This window comes from Mobula birostris, chromosome 20, assembly GCF_030028105.1.
Source record: "Mobula birostris isolate sMobBir1 chromosome 20, sMobBir1.hap1, whole genome shotgun sequence".
Taxonomy (NCBI): domain Eukaryota; kingdom Metazoa; phylum Chordata; class Chondrichthyes; order Myliobatiformes; family Myliobatidae; genus Mobula; species Mobula birostris.
The window spans coordinates 57645302-57668109 of record NC_092389.1 but is presented as its reverse complement, the minus strand read 5'-3'; the positions used below and the strand labels follow the sequence as shown (position 1 = coordinate 57668109).

Below are 22808 nucleotides of genomic sequence, written 5' to 3'. Positions count from 1 at the left end.
AAGAGGATGTGAAGGAATGATTCTCCACCACTGGGGAAACGTACTTCACTTGTTGTACCAAAATGGCATTTCTTTCTGTAACAAAATGGAACCTGTATTGCATCAGAGTGCTTTGCTAATAATCTTCGTGCAACATGATGCTGATGGTATTCTGAGCACTTGAGTGCAGAACCGCAGCTGTGTGACTGGAAGAATGCCAAACATTGATTCAGCAGACAACAGAATGCACCCTGTCCTTGAACTTGTGTCCAAAGGGGTGATGGTATTGTCTCTTTTTGATAAAGCTATTACCAGCACCTGGGCAGTGCTAGTCTTCCCTTGCTGCGATTAAACATAAAGGCACTTATGATTGATCCACTCTGAGTTAATTGTTGTTGGTTACCAGACATGGTGAAAAGGTGCTTAACACCATCTCCTACCTGGACACTCACTCTTACCTGCACCCGCACCTTACTCCCCACCGCTTCGCCCATCTCAACACTATACATCAATTCAGTAGAAACTGAAATACCCATTCCGTCCATTGAGTCTTCTCCACCATTCGATCGCGGCTATTGGATGTCCCCTCTGAACCCCACGCTGCTGCCTTCTACCAGTCACCTTTGACACCCTTATTAATCAACAATTCACTATTTACTTAGTTAAAGTCCATTACACCACTGGTGTTTGGGGCAGCAATGAGGAGATTGCAGAACAGGTTCACCAGGATGTTGTGTGGATTGGAATCCTAACCTACTGTGTAAGGAGAGTTCGGATAAACTTGGGCTGTTTTCTCTGGAGTGGAGGAGCTCAGGGTGACCTGATAGAAGTTGATCAGATAACGAAAGATCTCGATAGAGTAGATAACTGCCACTTTTAATCTTCTGGGTCACAATGTCAAATACCAGAGAGCATGCATTTAGACAGATGAGGGACCTGTGAAATTCATTGCCACGGACGGCTCAGAGGCCAAGTCATCCTGTTTAGATAAAACATACATTGATTAGTAAAGTCATCAAAGGTTAAAGGGTGAAGGCATGAGAATGAGGTTGTGAAGGAAAATAAAAGACACTGGGACAGGTACAGAAAAAGGAAACTTTAGAGGGAGGCGTGTCAAGCACAGACAGATGGGACAGACTCAGATAGGGGTTCTTGTCTGGCATGGAGCAGTGGGGCTGAACACCAGTTCATTTTCCACTCCTGGACCTTCACAGAGATCATTTCTCATCAGTACAAGTTTTAAAAACAATACGTTTCAATGTTCAAGTTCAACGTAAATTTATTGCCCAAGTATGTCAACCAGATGCTATCAAACCATTCAGTTTCTTGTTGGCAAGGCAACTCAATGCTCACCCGCAGCCTGGGGTAGGGAATGGGACCAATTCCAGAGGGGGACAGTTCGGTGAGTCTGAGACTTTGTGAATGAGCCCTAACACCATCCTCCTCATTCCCCTTATCCCTCCTCACTCCCCTCCCTCACACTCCACTGCATATGTTTGTGTGTGTCTGAGAGAGAGAGAGACCTGTCCGCCCACTTCACCCTCCAGCAACCATGTCCCCTCCACCCCAATGCAAACTCCTGTACATACAGTAATCCTTGTGGGCTCAAATGATCCAATAACATTATGCCCTCTCTCCTGCACCAAATCCTTAGACACGTATTAAACTGTATGATCTTCCTATTCTTGGCATGTGGCACAGATAACAGACCTGTGGTCGCAGCCCTGGATGAGCTGCCCTTTAACTTAGCACCTCACTCCCTGCAGAACCTCGTTACTCTACCAGCCCATATCATTGGTCCCCACATGGATCACGACCTTCACTGTTCACCGTCCTGAGCAAAACTGAGTGCTCGGCCGGAGATAACCCAGACCTGGAGCACACAGGAAGCTACATACCATCCTGGAATCTCATTCTCACCCACAGAACATCCAGTACGTTCCCTTAGCTAATGATTCACCAATGACCACAGCACGCCTCTTCTCCACCCTCCCCTTCTCAGTTTCAGAACCAGACTAAGCGCCAGAGACCCTCCTGCTGTAACCTTCCTTTGCCAGGTTATCCCACCATCTCTAACTGTGACAAAAGTGATATATGTGTTGTTCAGCGGGATGGACACAGGGGTACACTGCACTTGCTGTTCTCATCCCCCCCCCCCCCCCGTTTCCGCTTCGCGACTGTCACTCAGTTTCCTGTGGCATACAGCCTGGTTACAACTACCTCTCTATATGTCCGACCTATCACCCCTCCAGCCTCCCGAATGATCTGGAGTTCATCCAGTTCCAGCTCCCACTCCTTAATGTAGATTATTCGGAGCTGAAGCTGGATGCCCTTCTCACAGGTGTAGTTATCAGGGACACAGGAGGGTCTCCTGCCTTTCCACATCCCGCAAGAGGAGCTTTCCACTATCCTGCCTGGCATCTTGACTGTTCTAACTGAGCAAATGTGAGGAAGGAGGCAAAAACACTTCCACCTCCAGTATAATGTTGCCTTCTCTGTGCGAAGGCTGTCCTGACTGAACCTTCAAAGAGGTAAAGCCTCAAAGTCTCTACTCCAACTCTGTCCAGTCCAGCATCGGCCACTCCATTTGCTGCTGCCTAACGTTGGCATCTTCTTGATAATCAATCCTGACTGTTGACTGGCCCCTGGTGAAAGCTCAAAAATAACCTGCCCTGAAACCACTGCCTTTAATGCTCAATTGGCGAACTTGAGTGAATTCCGTCCTCTCAAGCTTCTGATCTCTCCGATTAACGATGGGTCAAAGCCCGGCAGAGTGACACAAGGATGAGTGACTGATTGAAACCCATCCCACACTCAGAGCAGGTGACCACCCTCACCACAGTGTGAACCCGCCACTGTCTCTACAGTGTGGATGAGTGTGTGAATGCCTTCCCACAGTCTGAGCAGGACAACGTCCTCTCACTGCTGAAAACAGTCTGGTGTGCAGACAGGCGAGATGAAAGTGTGAATTAATTCCAAGTTGGAACAGGTGAACGGCTTCTACTCAGTGTGAACTCGCTGATTTCATTCAGTTGAGATGACTGAGTGAATTCCTTCCCGCAGTCTCAGCGGTTGTACAGTTTCTCCCCTGTGTATACGTGCGGAGTTCATTCAATACCGGATGACCGGCGAGACCTCTCTCAGAAAGGGGTATCCTTGGCCGCTCCAATAGTGTTGTAAGTAATCCTGGAGTAACAAACATCAGCCTCATCGGTCCAAAATGCATTTTCATGTCCCAACATCTTCTCAGTTAAGTTTCATTTCCATTCCTCAGACTTTCTGGCAAGTTCGGGGGTTCCTGTCCTCCAAAACGTAGCATGACAGGTTTGGAGAGGGTGCACCACACAGAGCTGTATTTGAGTGCTCGCAGCATAAGAAATAAAGTGGCTGGTCTTGAAATTCAGCTAGATTGGCAATATGACGTTGTGGCCAAATCTGAAACTTGGCTAAAGGATGGCTGCCACTGGGTAAAAGAGTTGAGAATAGATATACGACCAATAGAAAATGACACGGGAGATATTGTGATGGGAGACACAGAGACGGCAGAGGAACTGAATGCGTATTTTGCATGATTCTTCACGGTGGAAGACATCCGCAGTACTGAATATCGGACATTCAAGAGTGTCAGGAAAGTGAAGCACATGCAGTGAAAGTTACAACTGAGAAGGTGCTCAGGAAGGTTAAAGGTCTGAGGGTGGATAAATCTCCTGGACCTGATGGAATGCACCTTCGGGTTCTGAAGAAATAGCTGGAGAGATTTCATACGCATTACTAAAGATCTTTCAAGCATCGATAGATTCTGGCATAGTACCTGATGACCGGAAAATTACAAATGTTACTCCGCTATTTAAGAAGGGTGGGAGGCAGCAGAAAAGAAACTACAAACCTGAAAGCCTGACTTCAGTGGTTGGGAAGTTGCTGGAATCGATTGTTACGGATGAGATTACGGAGTACTGGGAGGCACATGACAGGATAGGCCAAAGCCTGCGTGGTTTCCTGAAAGGAAAATCCTGCCTTACTAACCTACTGCAATTCTTTGCGGAAATTACAAGTTGGGTGGACAAAGGAGATGTAGTTGATGTGGTATACTTGGATTTTCAGGGGCCTTTGAAAGGTGCCGCACATGAGGCTGCTTAGCAAGATAAATCTCATGGAATTAGAGGGAATTTACTACCATGGTTGGAGCATTGGCTGATCAACAGAAAACAGAGTGGGAATAAAGGGATCCTCTTCTGGCTGGCTGCCGGTTACCACTGGAGTTCCACTGTGGTCGATGTTGAGACCACTGCTTTTTATGATGTATGTCAATGACTTGGACTGTTGGATTAATGGATTTGTGGAAAAATTTGCCGACGATACAAAGATAGGTGGAGGAGCAGGTAGTGCTAGGAAACAGAGTGCTGGCAGAGATATTTAGATAGATTCAGGGAATGGGCCAAGAAGTAGTTAATGAAATACAATGTTGGAAAGTGTATGGTCATGCATATTGGTGAAAGAAATAAACAGGCAGGTGATTATTTAGATTGGGAGAGAATTCAAAATGCAGAGCTGGAAAGGAACTTGGAAGTTCTTGTGCAGGATACCCTAAAGGTTAACCTCCAGGCTGAGTCGGTGGTGAAGAAGGTGAATGCAAAGTTGGCATTCATTTCTCGAGGTACAGAATATAAGAGCAGGGATGTGATGTTGAGGCTCTATAAGGCTCTCATGAGACCACACTTGGAGTATTGTGAGCAGTTTTGGGTTCCTTATTTTAGAATGGATATACTGACGTTGCAGGGGGTTCAGAGAAGATTCATAAGAATGATTCCAGGAATGAAAGAGTTACCATACGAGAAGCATCTGTCTTCTCTTGGGCTGTATTCCCCGGAGTTCAGGAGAACAGTGGTCGGAAGGGGAATCTCATTGAAACATTCTGAATGTTAAAAGCTCTGAACAGATTAGATATGGGAAAGTTATTCTCCATGGGAGGGGAGTCTATGACAAGAGGGCACAACTTCAGGATTGAAGGACATCCATTTAGAACGGAGATGAGGAGAACTTACTTTTCTCAGACGGTGGTAAATTTGTGGAATTTGTTGCCACAATCAACTGTGGAGGCCAAGTCATTTGGCACATATAAGCCAGAGAGAGATAGGTTCTTGATTAGCCAGGGCATCAAAGGGTATGGAGAGAAGGCAGGGGAGTGGGGATGACTGGAAAGAATTGGATCAGCCCATGACTGAATGGTGGAGCAGCCTTGAAAGGCCGAATGGCCTACTTCTGCTCCTATATCTTATAGTCTTAATTGAGTTGTCTGAGTGAATCCTTTCCCACATTCAGAACTGGTGAGTGGCACCCCCCAGTGTGAATTTGCTGATGTATTTTAAACTCAGACGACCGAGTGAATTCCTTCCCACAATCTGAGCAGGTGAGGAGTTTCTCCCTCGTGTGAATTCGGTAGTGGCTCACAAGTTTGGATGACAGAGTGAATCCCTTCCCACATTCAGAGCAGCTGAATGGTCTCTCCCCAGTGTGATCTCGCTGATGTACCTTCAGTTGAAATGACCGAGCAAAACCCTTCCCACATTCAGAGCATCTGAATGGCCTCTCCCGAGTGTGAACAAACTGATGTTTCTTGAGTTGAGATGACTCAATGAATCCCTTCCCACATTCAGAACACGTGAATGGCCTCTCCCCAGTGTGAACTCGCTGATGTACCTTCAGTCGAGATGACCCAGTGAATCTTTTCCCACATTCAGAGCAGCTGAATGGTTTCTCCCCAGTGTGAACTCGCTGATGTAGCTTCAGTTGACATGACCGAGTGAATCCCTTACCACATTCAGAGCAGCTGAAAGGTTTCTCCCCAGTGTGGAATCGCTGATGAACCTTCAGTTGAGATGACCGAGTGAATCCCTTCCCACAAACTGAGCAAGTGAATGGCCATTTCCCAGTGTGAAGTCGCTGATGTTCCTTCAGTTGAGCTGAATGGGTGAATCCCATCCCACATTCAGAGCAGATGAATGGTTTCTCCCCAGTGTGATCTAACTGGTGTGTCAGTAGTTGAGAATGCCGAATGAATCCTTTCCCACAGTCTGAGCAGGTGAACGGCCTCTCCGCAGTGTGAACAAACTGATGTTCTTTCAGCTGACTTGAATAGGTGAATCCCTTCCCACATTGTGAGCAGATGAATGGTTTCTCCCCAGTGTGAATTCGCTGGTGTTTCAAGAGCTGAGATGAAGAAATGAATCCTTTCCCACATTCAGAGCAGCTGAACGGCCTCTCCCCAGTGTGAACTCGCTGATGTATCTTCAGTTGAGATGACCGAGAAAATACCTTTCTACATTCAGAGCAAGTGAATGGCTTCTCCCCAGTGTGGACTTGCTGATGTTCCTTCAGTTGACATTGCCAAGTGAATCCCTTCCCACATTCAGAGCATGTAAATGGTTTCTCCCCAGTGTGATCTAACTGGTGTGTCAGTAGATGAGAATGCCAAATGAATCCTTTCCCACAGTCTGAGCAGGTGAACGGTCTCTCCGCAGTGTGAACAAACTGATGTTCTTTCAGATGAGCTGAATCGGTGAATCCCTTCCCACATTCAGAGCAGCTGAATGGCTTCACCCCAGTGTGAACTCGCTGATGTACCTTCAGTTCAGATGACCGAGCAAATCCCTTCCCACATTCAGAGCAACTGAATGGCTTCTCCCCAGTGTGAACTCGCTGATGTACCTTCAGTTCAGATGACCGAGCAAATCCCTTCCCACATTCAGAGCAAGTGAACGGCTTTTCCCCAGTGTGAACTCGCTGGTGTCTCTGTCGATTGGACGAGTGAGTGAATCCCTTCCCACAGTCTGAGCAGGTGAATAGCCTCTCCTTAGTGTGAACTCGCCGATGACTCTGTAGTGCGGAAAAGCGAATGAATCCCTTCCCACAGTCTGAGCAGATGAATGGCCTCTCCCCAGTGTGAAGTCGCTGGTGTGTCTGGAGTTGAGAACGCTGATTGAATCCCTTCCCACAGTCTGAGCAGGTGAATGGTCTCTCCCCAGTGTGAACTAACTGATGTTGTAGCAGGTCATTTGACTGAATGAATCCCTTCCCACAGTCTGAGCAGGTGAATGGCCTCTTCCCAGTGTGAACTCGCTGGTGTCTATGTAGTGTGGACGAGTGAGTGAATCCCTTCCCACAGTCTGAGCAGGTGAACGGCATCTTTTCAGTGTGAACTCGCTGGTGTTCATTCAGTTGAGATGATTGAGTGAACCCTTTCCCACATTCAGAGCAGGTGAATGACTTCTCCTCGGTGTGAACTCGCTGGTGTCACTGTGTTGTGGTTGAGCGTGTGAATGCCTTCCCACCGTCCGAGCAGGTCAATGTCCTCTCACTGGTGAATTTTCTGATATACCTTTAGCATCAATAACAGAATGTGCTTCCCACAGTCAGAACAGGTGGAGCATCTCACTATGGTGTGAACTTGCTGATGTATCTTCAGACTGGATGACTGAGTAGTTCCCCTCCCTCACACAGAGCGGGTGAATGGCCTCTCCCCACTGTGAACTCACTGGCGTGTCTGCGGGTAGCCTGTGAGTGAATCTCTTTCCACACTGAGAGAAGGAGAATGATATCTACTGCGAACAATTCTCTGGCAATTCAGAAAGTCAGATGTTTGAATGCCTTGTACAATTGATGCAGTTGAAGAACTGATCTCCAGTGAACATATGCTGGAGTGTTCTCAGCTCCCGGTTCCAGTGAATTTCACAGAGTAAAAACAGAAAACTTCATCTCAGAGACAGAATACATTACCAGGTGGGATGAGATATTTCTTCACCTCCAAGAATCAACACCAGATGTGCTGGTGTTGCAAAGAATAAATTTGGTCGCTCCTTAAATATTCAGACAGCAAAACTGATTTGTTGTTGTGTTTGAGATTCCCGTACACAAGTGTTCTGCCATTTCAAACCTGTAAAAATATTTGCAAAAGACATCAATGGGTGAAGGACAATATTTCAGGAGAGATTTCAGTCTGTGGTGAGAACATGAGAAATAGGAGCAGGAGTTGGCCATCTGGCCCTTTGAGCCTGATCTGCCATTGAATAAGATCATGGCTGATCTGGCCATGGACTCATCTCCACTGACCTGCCTTTTCCCCATAACCCTTAATTTCCCAACTGCGCAAAAATCTATCCAATCTTGTCTTAGATATATTTACTGAGGTAGCCTCCACTCCTTCATTGGGCAGAGAAATCTGCAGATTCACCACTCTCTGGGAAAAGCAGTTCCTCCTCATCTCCATCCCAATATCCCCCAAATCTTGAGGCAATGTCCTCTAGTTCTAGTCTCATCTACCAGTGGGAACAACTTTCCTGCCTCTGTCTTATCTATTCCTTCCATAATTTTACATGTTTCTATATGATATCCTGGCATCACAATTTTATCAACTTCAACACAAGTTGGGGGTACTCAACCCCAGGATACTGTGGGAAGTGAGGGAGGAAATTGCTGAGCCTCTGGCGATGATCTTTGCACATCAATAGGGAGAGGAAAAGTACCAGAGGATTAGAAGACATTCTTCCCTTTTCAAAAAAGGGAGTAGAGACAAGCCAGGAAATTACAGACCAGTGGTTCTTACTTCAGTGGAGGGCAAGTTGTTGGAGAAGCTCCTGAGAGGCAGGATTTATGAGCATTTGTAGAAGCATAATCTGATGTGGGATAGTCAGCATGGCTCTGTCTAGGGCAGATCATGCCTTACAAACCTGACTGAATTCTTTGAGGATGTAACAAAACACACTGATGAAGGTAGAGCATTGGATGTAGTGTACATGGCTTTCAGTAAGACTTTTGATAAGATTCCTCATGCGAGGCTCATTCAGAAAGTAATGAGGCAAGGATCCAAGTAGACCTTGCTTTGTGGATCCAGAATTGGCTTGCCCACAGAAGCCAAAGGTGACTGTAGATGGTTTGTATCCTGCATGGAGGATGGTGACCAGTGGTGATCCACAGGGATGTGTTCTGAGACTCCTTCTCTTTGTGATGTTTATAAATGATCTTGATGAGGAAGGAGAAGGGTGCTGATGACACAAAAGTTGAGGGTGTTGTGAAGAGTCTGGACAGTTCTCCAGAGGTCACAGCAGGATGCAGATAGGATGCAGAACTGGCAGATGGAGTTCAACCCAGATAAGGGTGCTGTGGTTTATTTTGGTACATCAAATTTGAAGACAGAATACAATATTATGTTGGGACTATTGACAATGTGGTGGATCAGTGACATCTTGTGGTCCATGTCAGTTTTACACTCAAAGCTGCAGTGCTGATTGACATTGTTGTGAAGAAGGCCTCCATCAACCATGGAACTGAGTTCAAGATCAGTAAGATAACGTTAGAGCTATATAAGACTTTCTTAAAACCCACACAGTACAGTTACCTCATTACAGGACAGATGTGGATACTATGGAAAGACTGCAGAGGAGATTTACAAGGATGTTACATGGAATGGAGAACATGTCTTATGAGAATAGTTTGAGTGAACTTTGGAGCGACGGAAGATGAGAGGTGACCTGACAGATGTGTATAAGATGATGAAAGGCATTGATCGTGTGGATAGCCAGAGACATTTTTCCTAAGGCTGAATTGGCAAACACGAGGGGCATAGTTTTAAGGTGCTTGGAAGTAGGGTCAAAGGGGATGTCAGAGGTAGGTTTTTCACACAGAGAGTAGTAGGTGCATGGGATGCACTGCCAGCGATGATGGTAGAGGCAGATACCATAGAGTCTTTTGAGAGATATGTACATGGAGCTCAGAAAATCAGAGTGCAACGTGGTTGGGAAATCCAAAGCAGTTTCTAGAATAGGTTACATGGATGACACAACATTGTGGGCCGAAGGGCCTGTAATATATTGTAGATTTCTGTTTCTATACGCAATCATCTTCTAACAAGGCACAGATCAGACATTCTGACTGACCATCAAATTCTCTGACTGTATTCCTGTCTGTGTGAGAATGGGCTATTTCTGACTTCAGTCAACCTAAAACTTGGCTCAATATGTTTCGGTCATTTGGTATTATTTCAAGTTCTGGTCATGCTCCGCAACACTACAAAGAGAACTTGTTTCCACATGTATGATCCTGGAGATTTACTAATTATTTGGATCGCCTCCCACCAGCTGATTGACAGTGAGGAACCCATCGATGGCAATGCCAATTAATATAAAGTGGAGGGCAGTGGCTATTCTCATTGGACTGCGGCACTTTTGTGATATAAAAGCCACAAGTCACTTGTCATCGAGGCAAAGGTGTTTCATATCGTTATTTACTCGGAGAGAACTAAATCTGACGGAAGGTTTTATTTCCATACAGCTCTAATTGACATTTTCACTGACTGGAAGGTAAACTCTTCAACCGAGATTAACTGGGAACTATATTTTTGTTCCGAGTTACTAATCCTCGGATTTACATAGCTGAAACACGGCAGTATTTGGGAGATACATTCGCTCCCATTTCCTTCGACTGTACGGGAACAACGCTTGGTAGTATCATCCATGGCTGCCTCTTTACCCAGAAGGCCCCACGATCGAGAAACCTAACTATCAGCCACCGAACAATAAAGCGATGCGCATGCGCCACAGAAACGGCGGCGGCCCAGCGCTCATCAGCCGAAAGCCTGGCGGCGTGGGTACGGATCGTGGGGCTGAGAAAGAGGGAACGGACCGGGACTGTGCTGGGGTGCAGGACCAGTGCGCCAGGAGCTCACAATAATAGCCCGTCAATCACGTTTCAGACGCCGCTGATTAATTCCCCACCGGAGACCCCTCCTACCTGCGGCCGGTCTTTGTGAGCCTCTCGTCTACTGAGCGCATGCGCGATATTTGGGGTTACCTCATACTTCTGCGCATGCGCGTGTGAGCAAACAGAAGGAAATCTGCAGATGCCGAAATCCAAAACAACAGACGGAAAATGCTGGAGGAAAGTCAGGGAGGCAGACAGCAACTATGGAGAGAAGTGAACAGTCGGCGTTTCAGACCCAGACCCTTCTTCAGCACTGGAAAGGAAGGGAGGGAGTCAGAATGTGGGGCAGGTGAGGTGATAGGGTAAACCGGGAGAGGGGGCGGAGTGAAGTAAAGAGCTGGGAAGTTGATTGTTGAGAGATAAAGGGCTGGAGAATAATAATAATAATAATAATAATGAATACTCTATTGATTCCGAGTGGGAAATTCATTCGTTTCAGCAGCAACATCTAAAAGCACAGCAAGCAGCGGACAGACTTTACTGAAAATAAAGTAGAGAATAATAATATACACAATAACACTGATGAGTTTATTTAGTCTTTCCCAACGTAAAGCAGCGAAGAAGACTGCACTCGCTACAACAGACTGGTAAAAGATCTGCCACATCCTGCCTCACGTGTTCAAGGATCTGGGCTTCATTAGAAAATAGAGTCTGCTCATCCCCTTCTTTTAAACAGTCTTGGTGTTGGTTTTCCAGTCATGTCTCTCGCCGAGGCGAACACCCAGGTATTTGTCCTCCTCCACCATCGCAACTTCTTCTCCCAGAATGTATACAGGACTCATCACAGTCCTCTCCCTCCTAAAATCTATCACCGTTTCCCTGGTTTTGACCACGTTCAGGAGCAGTTGATTCTTCCCTTACTATTCCACAATTCTGTTAAACCAGCCCTCTGTACCCCGAGTCCTGCCCATCTCTGATGCACCCAACTACGGCAGAGTCATCAGGGAACATTTTTAAGTGGCCAGACTCAGAGTTGCACTGGAAGTCTGAGGTGTACCGTGTGAACAGAAACGGAGACAGGACAGTCCCTTGTGGGGCTCCAGTGTCACTCACCTCCACCTCAGGCAGAGAACCACCCAGCGGTACAGACTGGGGTCTATCTGTCAGGAAGGCAGTAATCCAGGAGAGAGTGAATTTGTCTACGCCCACCCTTGCTCAGACAACGTGGCTGGATTGTATTGAAGGCATTAAAGAGATCAAAAACAGTGACTCTCACAATGCCAGCAGCATCATCCCGGTGGGAGTGGGCTCTCTGCAACAGGGAGATGATGGTATCATCCGCTCCCTCATGAGGTTGGTAGGGAAACTGTAGAGGGTCCGAGGTAAGTCTGGACCGGCCTCTGCATCACCTTCATCACATGAGATGTGAGGGCAATTGGTCTATAGTGATTGTCCTCATTAAGTTCAGATGATTACCATACTGGGTAAAGGACCAAGGCAGGAATTATTCCACATCTTTTCCTGACTCGGTCTCAGATTGTCAGGGTGCACCAAAATACCAGACAGCAGGCTCGTACAGGCTTTCAGTACCCTGGGGATGATACTGCCGGGGTCAGCAAATGTAGTCTCTCCGGCTGTCTCCTACCCTGACCTACATTCACTGTCCGTCTCCCGGATGGCCTCATCTGCACGGGGTACACCGAGATGCAGCTCCTGAGAGACCGTGTTGGGGATCTGGAGCTGCGGCTCGATGACCTACAGCTTATTGGAGAGAGTGAACAGGAGATGGAACGGAGCTACAGGGAGTCAGTCACCCCGAGGCTGCAGGAGTTAGATAAGAGGGTGACGGTCAGGAGAGCGAAGGAGAGAGCTCAGGTAGTGGAGGTGTCCCCTGTGGCCTTACCCCTCAGTAATATGTTTCTCGTTATGAATACGATTGAGGGGATGACCTGACAGGACGAACATGGCGATCGGGTCTCCGATCCTAATGGCAGTTATATACAGGGTCCAAACAGCAGCCGGGATATGGATTATGGAGTAACGTTTCTTTCTGGACACAAATTACCCTCCAACACCACTCTCTTCCATCTTGCTGAACTAGTCCTCACTGTCAATTATTACTCCTTTGGCTCCTCCCACTTCCGTCAAACAAAAGGTGTATCCATGGATTCTCTCATGTGTCCCAGCTATGCCTGTCTGTTTGTCAGCTATGTGGAACAGTCTGTTCCAAGCCGAAACAGATGTCACCCCCACATTTTTCCTACTCCACTGGCGCTGCTGCCTGCACCAATGCCAAACTAGTCGACCTCATCGACTTTGCCTCCAACTTCCACCCTACCCTTAAATTTGCCTAGTGCATTTCCACCACCTCTCTCCCGTTTCTCAATCTCTCCGTCTTTATCTCTGGAGACAGTTTATCCATTGATGTCACTGACTCTCACAGCTACCTGGACAATACCTCTTCCAACTCTGTTATTTGTAAAAATACCACCCTCTTCAATCAATTCCTCCATCTCCGCTGCATCTGTTCTCAGAATGAGGTTTTTCATTCCAGAATGAAGGAGATGACCTCCTTTTTCAAAGAAAGGGGCTTCCCTTCCTCTCCCATCAACACTGCCCTCCAGCGCATCTCTTCCATTTCACACATGTCTGCTTTCAGCCCATTCTCCCGTCATCCCACCATGGATAGGGCTCCTCCTGTCCTCACCCAGCTCCCCACCAGCCTGTGTGTCCACCACATAATTCCCTGTAAATCCACCATCTCCAATGGGATCCCACCAGCAAGCACCTCTTTCCCTCCCACCCTCGTCCAGCTTTCCGCTTTCCATTGGCATGGCTCCATATGACTCCCATGTCCATTTGCCCCTCCCCACTGATCTCCCTCCTGGCACTTATCTATGCAAGTGGAACAAATGCCCCACCTGCCCCCTCACGTCACTTCACCTGTAAGCCTGTCGGGGTTATCTACCGTATCTCCATTCCCGGCGAGACCTCGTGTATATCGGTGAGACACGACTGCTTAGCCAAGCACCTGCACTCCATCTGCCAGAAAAAGCAGCATCTCCCTGTGACACCAATTTTAATTCCACTTCCGATTCGCGTTCTGACGTCAACCCATGCACCCCCCACCCCCGCACACACAGACACACACACACACACACACACACACACACACCACGATTGCGATGAGGCCACACCCAGTCTGGAGGAACAACACTTTATATTCCCTCTGGGTTGCCTCCAACCTGAGGTCATGAATGTCGATTTATCTGAACTTACAGTAATGCCCCGGCCCCACCTCTATTGCCCATCCCCTTCTCCCTTTCTCCTCTTATCTCGCCTGCACATCACCTCCGTCTGGTGCTCCTCCACCTTGTCTTTCTTCCATGGCCTGTCCTCTCCTATTGGATTCCCCAACCTCCAACCCGGTATCTCGTTCACCGGTCAACTTCCCAACTCTTTGCATCACCCCTCCCAGTTTCACCTCTGCTTTGTGTTTCTCCCTCCTCTCCCCACACCCTCTAACACTGACCCCTCATCATTTTCCTGCAGTCCTGCTGAAGGGTCTCGGCCTGAAGCGTCGACTGTACTCTTCCATAGACGCTGCCCGGAGTGCTGAGTTTCTCCGGCATTCTGTGTGTGTACTTGGATTTGCAGCATCTGCAGATTGTCTCTTGTTTGAAATAAGAAGCCTGCTGGATATTTAACCTTCCCAGTTGCTGAATGCAGGGTGAAGTTCAACAGTGACTGTTGGTTGTGAACACTGTAATTATTACTGTTTCTCATCAAACATTTTATACGTTATTGGCCTAAGTAGTTACATTTTTGTTTGTACAGAGACAGGGAAGTGCTGAAGAAGGGTCTCAACCCAAAATATCAATTGTTTTCTCTTTTCCATGCATGTGCTGCCCTGCTGAGTTTCTCCAGCATTTCTGTGTGTTGCAATAAGCTGCAAGCTTTGACTAATTAAGGGTGTGCAGTGAAACCTCCCCCATCCACTGTTGAGGAACCTCATCACATCGGCCGTGGATGGTCAGGGCCCACATCCCTCTTTTGTGAGGCATCTCCCCGATGTGCAATGGATGTGGTGGGACAATCCCCTCCCCTGTGAGAAACCACTGTCATCAGCCACTGATCAATTAGGATTACCAACCTCCCATGTGAGAAACCTCCCCCATTGCCAGTGGATGTGCTGGGATCACCATCTCCCCTGTGACAAACCTCCCCCATTGTCCATGCATGGACTGGATCCATCACCCTCCCCTGTGAGAAACCTCCCCCATTGCCAGTGGATGTGCTGGGATCACCCCTCTGCCACGTGAGGAACCTCCCACGTTGCTAGTGGATGTGCTGGGAGCACCCCTCTCCCATGTGAGAAACCTCCCCCATTGTCCATGGAGGAGATGAGAACACCAGCCTCCCTGTGAGAAACCTGCCCCATTTCTGTGATCAACCCTCTCCCCTGTGAGAAACCTCCCCCATTGTCCATGGATGGACTGGATCCACCACCCTCCCCTGTGAGAAACCTCCCCTAATGGCCCTGGATGTGCTAGGACAATGAGGCTCCCCTGTGAGAAACCTCCCCCATTGACCGTACATGGGTGGGGACCATCACCATCACATCTATGTCGGCCATCCATGGGAAAAATGGAAACACTCTGGGAGGGATTCAGTGGGAACTGGAATCGCATTGGTAAGGCTGTGGTCCAGGCCATTCTGCCCCACTGTCCCATGCTGGCAGCTGGAGCTTAGCCGGTCCTCCTGCTGAGCCACTCAGCTCCATCGTTCAGCAATGGCTGTCTGAACCACCCGACCACATGTCCTGGGCCCAGACAGTCATGGTGAAATAAAAACAGAAAATGTTGGAAAATTCAGCAGGGATGAGACCTGGGAGAGACTAGTGATGGGATCCTCAATCTGGGAGAGAGTGAGGATGGGACCGTCAGTCCGGGAGAGTCTGGGGATGGGACCTTCAATCCGGGAGAGACTGGGGATGGGACCATCAGTCCGGGTATGGGACCTGCAGTCTGGGAGAGACTGGGAATGGGACCGTCCATCCGGGAGAGACCGGGGATGGGACCGTCCGTCCGGGAGAGACTCGGGATGGGACCTTAAGTCCGGGAGAGACTCGGGATGGGACCTTAAGTCCGGGAGAGACCGGGGATGGGACCTCCAGTCCGGGAGAGACTGGGGATGGGACCTTCAGTCTGGGAGAGACTAGGAATTAAATCTTTAGTCAGGGTGCGACTAGGTGTGAGGCCTTCAGTCTGGGAGAGATAGGGGATGAGATCTTCAGTCAGGGAGAGACTGGGAATGAGACTATCAATGGGTCAGCGGTTTGCACTCCCAGTCTCTGCTGGATTGAAGATATCTTCCCCTGTCTCTGTCAGACTGAATTATCATCCCCTGTCTCTGTCAGACTCAATTCTCATCCCGTCTTTGTCAGTCTGCAGCGATTCACTCAGTCGTCTGATCTGCTGCCTCTTCAGCAAGTTCACACTGGGCAGACACCATTCACCTGCTCCAACTGTTGTAAGGGATTCACTCGGTCATCCAGCATACAGAGACACCAGCGAGTTTACGCCGGAGAGAAGCCATTCACCTGTTCCATTTGTGATTCACTCGATCATCTCACCAGTATTGGTACACCAGTCAGTTCACACTGGGGAGAGACCTTTCACCTGCTCAGACTGTGGGACGGGATTCAGTCATCCGCCCTTGTGAGTCACTACCGAGCTCACACTGGCCAACAAGTTTGAATAAGTTGCTGAGTTTGATGGACAGCAGCAATATTTGCTGAGTTCGGCACCAACAGTCAGTTTTGAACATAACTCTGGATTCAGCAACTGAGTGCGAATTCGCTGATGTTTCCTCAGACTGAATAAGTGTCTGAACCCCTTCCCACGGTCTGAGCAGCTGAACTGGGCTTCTCTCCGGTGTGAACTCGCTGATATTCTTTCAGACAAAACGAAAGAACAATCTCCACCCAGGAAAAAATTGGGGCAGTCAAACTCAGTGATAAGCAAGGCATGAGTTAAGGTTTGAGCAAAAAAAAACTCATTGCAAAGGGCAAAGTAACCTTTCTTAGCAACGAGGTGACATCTATTCTGAAATGTTAATTGTGTTCCCAGTGTTTAAGTATACCTTGGTTTTGTCGGAGACTATTGCAAAGAGAAGGATGCTTTCCAGGGGACATGGTAACGTAGCAGTTAACTTCACACTTCACAGCCCCAGCAATCGGAAGACTGGGGTTCAATTCCTGCCGCTGTTCTCCCCGTGAGGACCTGCGTTTCCTCTGGATGCTCCGGTTTCCTCCCACATTCCGGAAGACAAACGGGTCCGGGTTAGTAAGTTGTGGGCATGTTATGTTGGCACTGGAAACATGGCAACACTTGTTCGGTGCCCACAGCACACCTTCGGGCTGTATTGGTCACTGACACAAACAGGGCGATTCATTGTGATTCAATATTCCGACGTACTTGTGACAAATGAAACTCATCTTTCTTTCATCTTCCCTGTGTACTGCATTTTTTCCTTTTATTAGAAGTAGTTCAGAGTAGGTTTACTGGGATATTGAATGGAACAGACAGATTGTCTTATGGGGAATGCCGGACAATCTAGTCTTGTTTCTTTTGGATTTAGAAGAGCAAGAGGAGATGGAAGAGTAAATGTGGAAATGACATTACATTCCATCACCCCGGTTACTGTATGAGGGTTATTCATTTGAAACAGATTAGGCAATGTTTTTTTTTCCCTCTCAGAGTGTTGTTAGTTCTTGGGACTTTCTTCCTTCAAGGATGTTTGAAGCAGTCTTTGAGTAACTTTAAGCCAAAATTAGATTCTCCACAAGCAACAGACCATGGAGAATGGAAAATTGAGGTCACATCTGGATCACCATTAATGTTAATAACTGGCAGAGAAGACCCAAGTTATCTCATTCCTGCTTCTCATTTGTATTTGTGCTTGCATGTTGTCAGGCTGTGGGGAACTAAGCAGGAACCAAAGTCAATTGTTGTTTATTAAACTGAAAACAATGCAGTCAGATAAAAATGCAGCTCATCACAAAGTAATTAAAAGTTAGCAAATAGATCTGAAAACATCAAGTCAAAACTATAAATGATAAAAGAAGTTCAATCTTTGAAGCCTTTAAAAATGATGAACATATAATTTTATTGGGATAAAAAGAGTCAAAGTGTAGTGAGGCTCCTGGCGAGGAGAGGCTGATGACAGGGCAACATTGCAGTCAACAGGAGGAGTTGCCAATGTAAAAGGTGGACAGAATAGAAAAAGGTGACTACAGGACTTAAGGTGTTATATTTGAATATGTGCAGTACACAGAGGAAGGCCGATGAACTTGTAGCACAGTTACAGATTGGCAGGTATCACTGAATCATGGCTGAAAGCAGATTATAGCTGGTTCTGTCCAAGGACACTCATTGCATTGAAAGGACAGGCAGCAAGGCAGAGAGGGTGGTGTGGCTCTGTTGGTAAACAAGGAAATTCAAACAGCAGAAAGAGGTGACAATGGCTTGGAAGGTGTTGAATCATTGTGGAGAGAGCTGAGCCACTGCAAGGGTAAAAATACCCTAATGGGGGGTATGTACAGACCACCAAACAGTAGTAGGGATGGAGTACTGTGTCCAGTTCTGGTCACCTCACTAGAGGAAGGATGTGGAAGCATTGGAAAGGGTATAGAGGAGATTTACCAGGATGCTGCCTGGTTTGGAGAGTATGCATTATGATCAGAGATTAAGGGAGCTAGGTCTTTACTCTTTGGAGAGAAGGAGGATGAGAGGAGACATGATAGAGGTATACAAGATAATAAGAGGAATAGATAGAGTGGATAGCCAGCGCCTCTTCCCCCGGGGCACCACTGCTCAATACAAGAGGATATGGCTTTAAGGTAAGGGGTGGGAAGTTCAAGGGGGATATTAGAGGAAGGTTATTTACTCAGAGAGTGGTTGGTGCGTGGAATGCACTGCCTGAGTCCGTGGTGGAGGCAGATACACTAGTGAAGTTTAAGAGACTACTAGACAGGTATATGGAGGAATTTAAACTGGGGGCTTATATGGGAGGCAGGGTTTGAGGGTCGGCACAACATTGTGGGCTGAAGGGCCTGTACTGTGCTGTACTATTCTATGTTCTAAATAACAAGCAGAATAGACAAAGGAGAATCGGTTAATGTGTTGACAAGGTGCCTCACACAAGGCTGCTTCAGGGTACGAGACCATGGTATTAAAGAACCTAGCATGGAAAGAGCAGAGGCTGACTGGTGGAAGGCAGAGTGGGAATCAAGGGAGCCTTTTCTGGTCGGCTGCTGGAGACTAGTGGTGTTCCACGGGGTTCTCTGTTGGGCCAGTTCATTTTACGTTACATGTCAATGATTTTGATGATAGAATTGATGGCTTTGCAGCCAAGTTTGCAGATGATATAAAGATCGGTGGTGGGGCAGGGAGTTTTGAGAAAATAGAGTGGCTACAGAAGGACTTAAGACAGATCAGGAGAATGAGCAGTGAAGTGGCAGATGGCATACAGTGTTGGCAAGTGTAGGGTCATGCACTGTGGTTTCAGAAATAAAAGGGTTGACTAAAAGGGAAAGAGACAGAAGGAGAGAGCGGTAGTGATAGGGGATTCGACAGTGAGGGGAACAGACAGGAGATTCTGTGGACATGAACAGGACACTCCGATGGTAAGTTGCCTCCCAGGTGCCAGGGTCAGGGATGTCTCAGATCACATCCACAACACTGTGGAGAGGGAGGGGGGAGAAGCCAGATGACTGGACACATATTGGTACCAATGACATAGGAAGAAAAAGCAATGAGGTCCTGAAAAGAGAATTTCAAGAGCTAGGTAGAAAGCTGAGAAGCAGGAACTCCTGGGTAGTAATTTCCGGATTGCTCCCTGTGCCACACGCCAGTGAGGGTAAAAACAGAATGATTTGGCAGATAAATACAGTACATGGCTGAGAAGCTGGTGCGAGGGGCAGGGCTTCAGGTTCTTCGATACCTGCGATCTCTTCCGAGGGAATGACCTGTTCAAAAGTGACGGGTTGCACCTGCAGCCGAGGGGGACCAATATTCTCACGGGCAGGTGCGTTAGAGCTGTTGGGGAGGGTGTAAACTAACTTGGCAGGGCGAGGTGGGAACCAGAGTGAAGGGACTCAGAATAGGATGGCTGGTAAAAAACTGAAGATTGCGTGCAGTCAGACTGTCAGAAGGGGCAGGCAGGTGATGGGACTTAGTTGCAGCCAACAGGCTGAGTATCAAATCATTAGGGATGCAAAATCAGGAAGGACAGAAAATACGGTACTCAAGGTGTTGTATCTAAATGTGCTTAGTATAGGAAATAAGGTGGATGATCTCGTTGTTGCAATATTACAGATTGCCCGGTGTGATGTTGTGGCCATCACTGAATGGTGGCTGAAGGATGGTTATAGTTGGGAGCAGAATGTCCCAGTTTACACATTATATTGGAACGTTGGCAGAGGGGGTGATGTGGCTCTACCGGTAAAGAATGAGAACAAATCAGTGGAGAATGAGACATGGAGTCAGAAGATGTTGAATCATTGTAGATTGAGTTAAGAAACTGCAAGGTTAAAAGGACATTGATGGCAGATATATACAGGCCCCCCAACAAAGCAAAGGTTAGTGGGAAGGTAGACAATTGGAACAGTTTTAAAACCCTACAGAGAGCAATTAAAAAAATCATTAGAAGGGAAAAGATGAAATCTGAAACCAAACTAGCAAATGATAACAAAGTGGATAGTAACAGTTTTCTCAAGTATGTTAAAAATAAAAGAGAAATGACAGTGGATATAGGACCGCTAGAAAATGAGGCAGGAGAAATAATAACAGGGGACAGGGAGATGGCTGATGAACTAAATGAGTATTTTGCGTCAGTTTTCACTGTGGAAGACACTAGCAGTATAGAAACATAGAAACATAGAAAATAGGTGCAGGAGTAGGCCGTACAGCCCTTCGAGCCTGCACCGCCATTTATTATGATCATGGCTGATCATCCAACTCAGAACCCCGCCCCAGCCTTCCCTCCATACCCCTTGACCCCCGTAGCCACAAGGGCCATATCTAACTCCTTCTTAAATATAGCCAATGTATTGGCCTCAACTGTTTCCTGTGGCAGAGAATTCCACAGATTCACCACTCTCTGTGTGAAGAAGTTTTTCCTAATCTCGGTCCTAAAAGGCTTCCCCTCTATCCTCAAACTGTGGCCCCTCGTTCTGTACTTCCCCAACATCGGGAACAATCTTCCTGCATCTCGCCTGTCCAATCCCTTTAGGATCTTATACGTTTCAATCAGATCCCCCCTCAAAGGGTTAGGGTTATGCCTGATGTTGTAATGTGTGAAGGAAGAGAAGTGGGTGCAGTTACTGTTTCAAGAGAAAAGCAGCTCAAAAAGCTGAAAGACCTAAAGGTACATAACTCCCCCGGACCAGAGGAACTGCACCCTAGGGTTCTGAAAGAGGGAGCACCAGAGATTGTTGTGGAATTAGAAATGATCTCTCAAAAATCAATGGACTCTGGCATGGTGCCAGAGGACTGGAAAATTGCAAATGTTACTCCACTCTTTAAGAAAGGAGAAAGGCAGCAGAAAGGAAATTATAGACTAGTTAGCTCGACCTCGGTGGTTGGGAAGATGTTAGAGTCAATTGTTAAGGATGAGCTGATGGAGTACTTGGTGACACAGGACAAGACAGTACAAAGTCAGAATGGTTTCCTTTCGGGAAAATCTTACTTGATGAATTTGTTGGAATTCTTTGAGGAGATTACAGGTAGGATAGATAAAGGGGATGCAGTGGACGTTGTGTATTGGGACTTTCAGAAGGCCTTTGACAAGGTGCCACACATGAGGCTGCTTATCAAGTTAAGAGCCTATGGTATTACAGGAAAGTTACTAACATGGTTTGAACATTGGCTGATTGGTAGGAGGCAGCAAGTGGGAATAAAAAGATCATTTTCTGGTTGGTTACCAGTGACTAGTGGTGTTCCACAGGGGTCGATGTTGGGACCACTTCTTTTTATTCTGTATATTAATAATTTAGATGATGGAATAGATGGCTTTGTTTCCAAGTTTGCAGATGACACGGAGATTGGTGGAGGGGCAGGTACTGTTGAGGAATCAGGTAGGATGCAGAAGGACTTGAGACAGATTAGGAGAATGGGCAAGAACGTGACATATTAAATATAATGTTGTAAAATACCTGGTCAGGCACTTTGGCAGTAGAAATAAACGAGTGGAATATTTTCTAAACGGGGAGAAAATCCAGGAATCTGAGACGCACATGGACTTGGGAGTCCTTGTGCAGAACACCCTGAAGGTTAACTTGCAGGTTGAGTTGGTTCAGTGATGAGGAAGGCAAATCCCATCTGAGCATTCATTTCAAGAGGTCTCGAATACAAGAGCAGGGATGTGATGCTGAGGCTTTATAAGGCACTGGTGAGGCCTCACCTTGAGTATTGTGAACAGTTTTGGCCCCCTCATCTGAGAAAAGATGTGCTGGCATTGGAGAGGGTCCAGAGCAGGTTCACAAGGATGATTCCAGGAATGAAAGGGTTATCATACAAGGAACGTTTGATGGTTCTGGGTCTGTAGGATGAGGGGGAATGTCATTGAAAATTTTCGAATGTTGAAAGGCCTAGACAGAGTAGATATAGAAAGGATGTTTCCCATGCTGTGAGAGTCCAGGACAAGAGGGCACAGCCTCAGAATAGAGGGGCGCCCTTTCAAAACAGAGATGCAAAGAAATTTCTTCAGCCAAAGGGTGGTGAATTTTAGGAAGTTTGTTGCCACATGAAGCTGTGGTGCCATGTCATTGGGTGTATCTAATGCAGATATTAACAGCTTTTTATTTGGACATGACATCAAAGGTTACAGGGAGAAGGCCGGGATCTGGGGTTGAGGAGGAGATTTTAAAATAAAGGATCAGCCATGATTGAATGGTGGAGCAGACTCCATGAGCCAGATGGCCTAGATGGCCTAATCCTGCTCTTATGTCTTATAGTTCTTATAGTCTTATGGACTATTTTCTAAATGGAGAGAAAATTCAAAAACTGAGATGCAAAGGGATCTGGGAGTCCCTGTGCAGGATTCCCTGAAGGTTAATTTGCAGGAGTCTGTGG

The 22808-nt window shown here is 47.0% G+C and overlaps 1 protein-coding gene across 1 annotated transcript in view; it reads right to left on the bottom strand.

Moving 5' to 3' along the window:
* Window positions 1–1253: 1253 nt before the first annotated feature.
* The window catches only part of LOC140185000 (uncharacterized), a 435439-nt gene continuing 413884 nt past the window's right edge, over window positions 1254–22808 (bottom strand). Inside the window, 1 exon segment of the mRNA XM_072238230.1 lies at window positions 1254–7102. Within this exon segment, the coding sequence (XP_072094331.1) occupies window positions 5260–7102 (1843 nt within the window). The 3' untranslated portion in view covers window positions 1254–5259.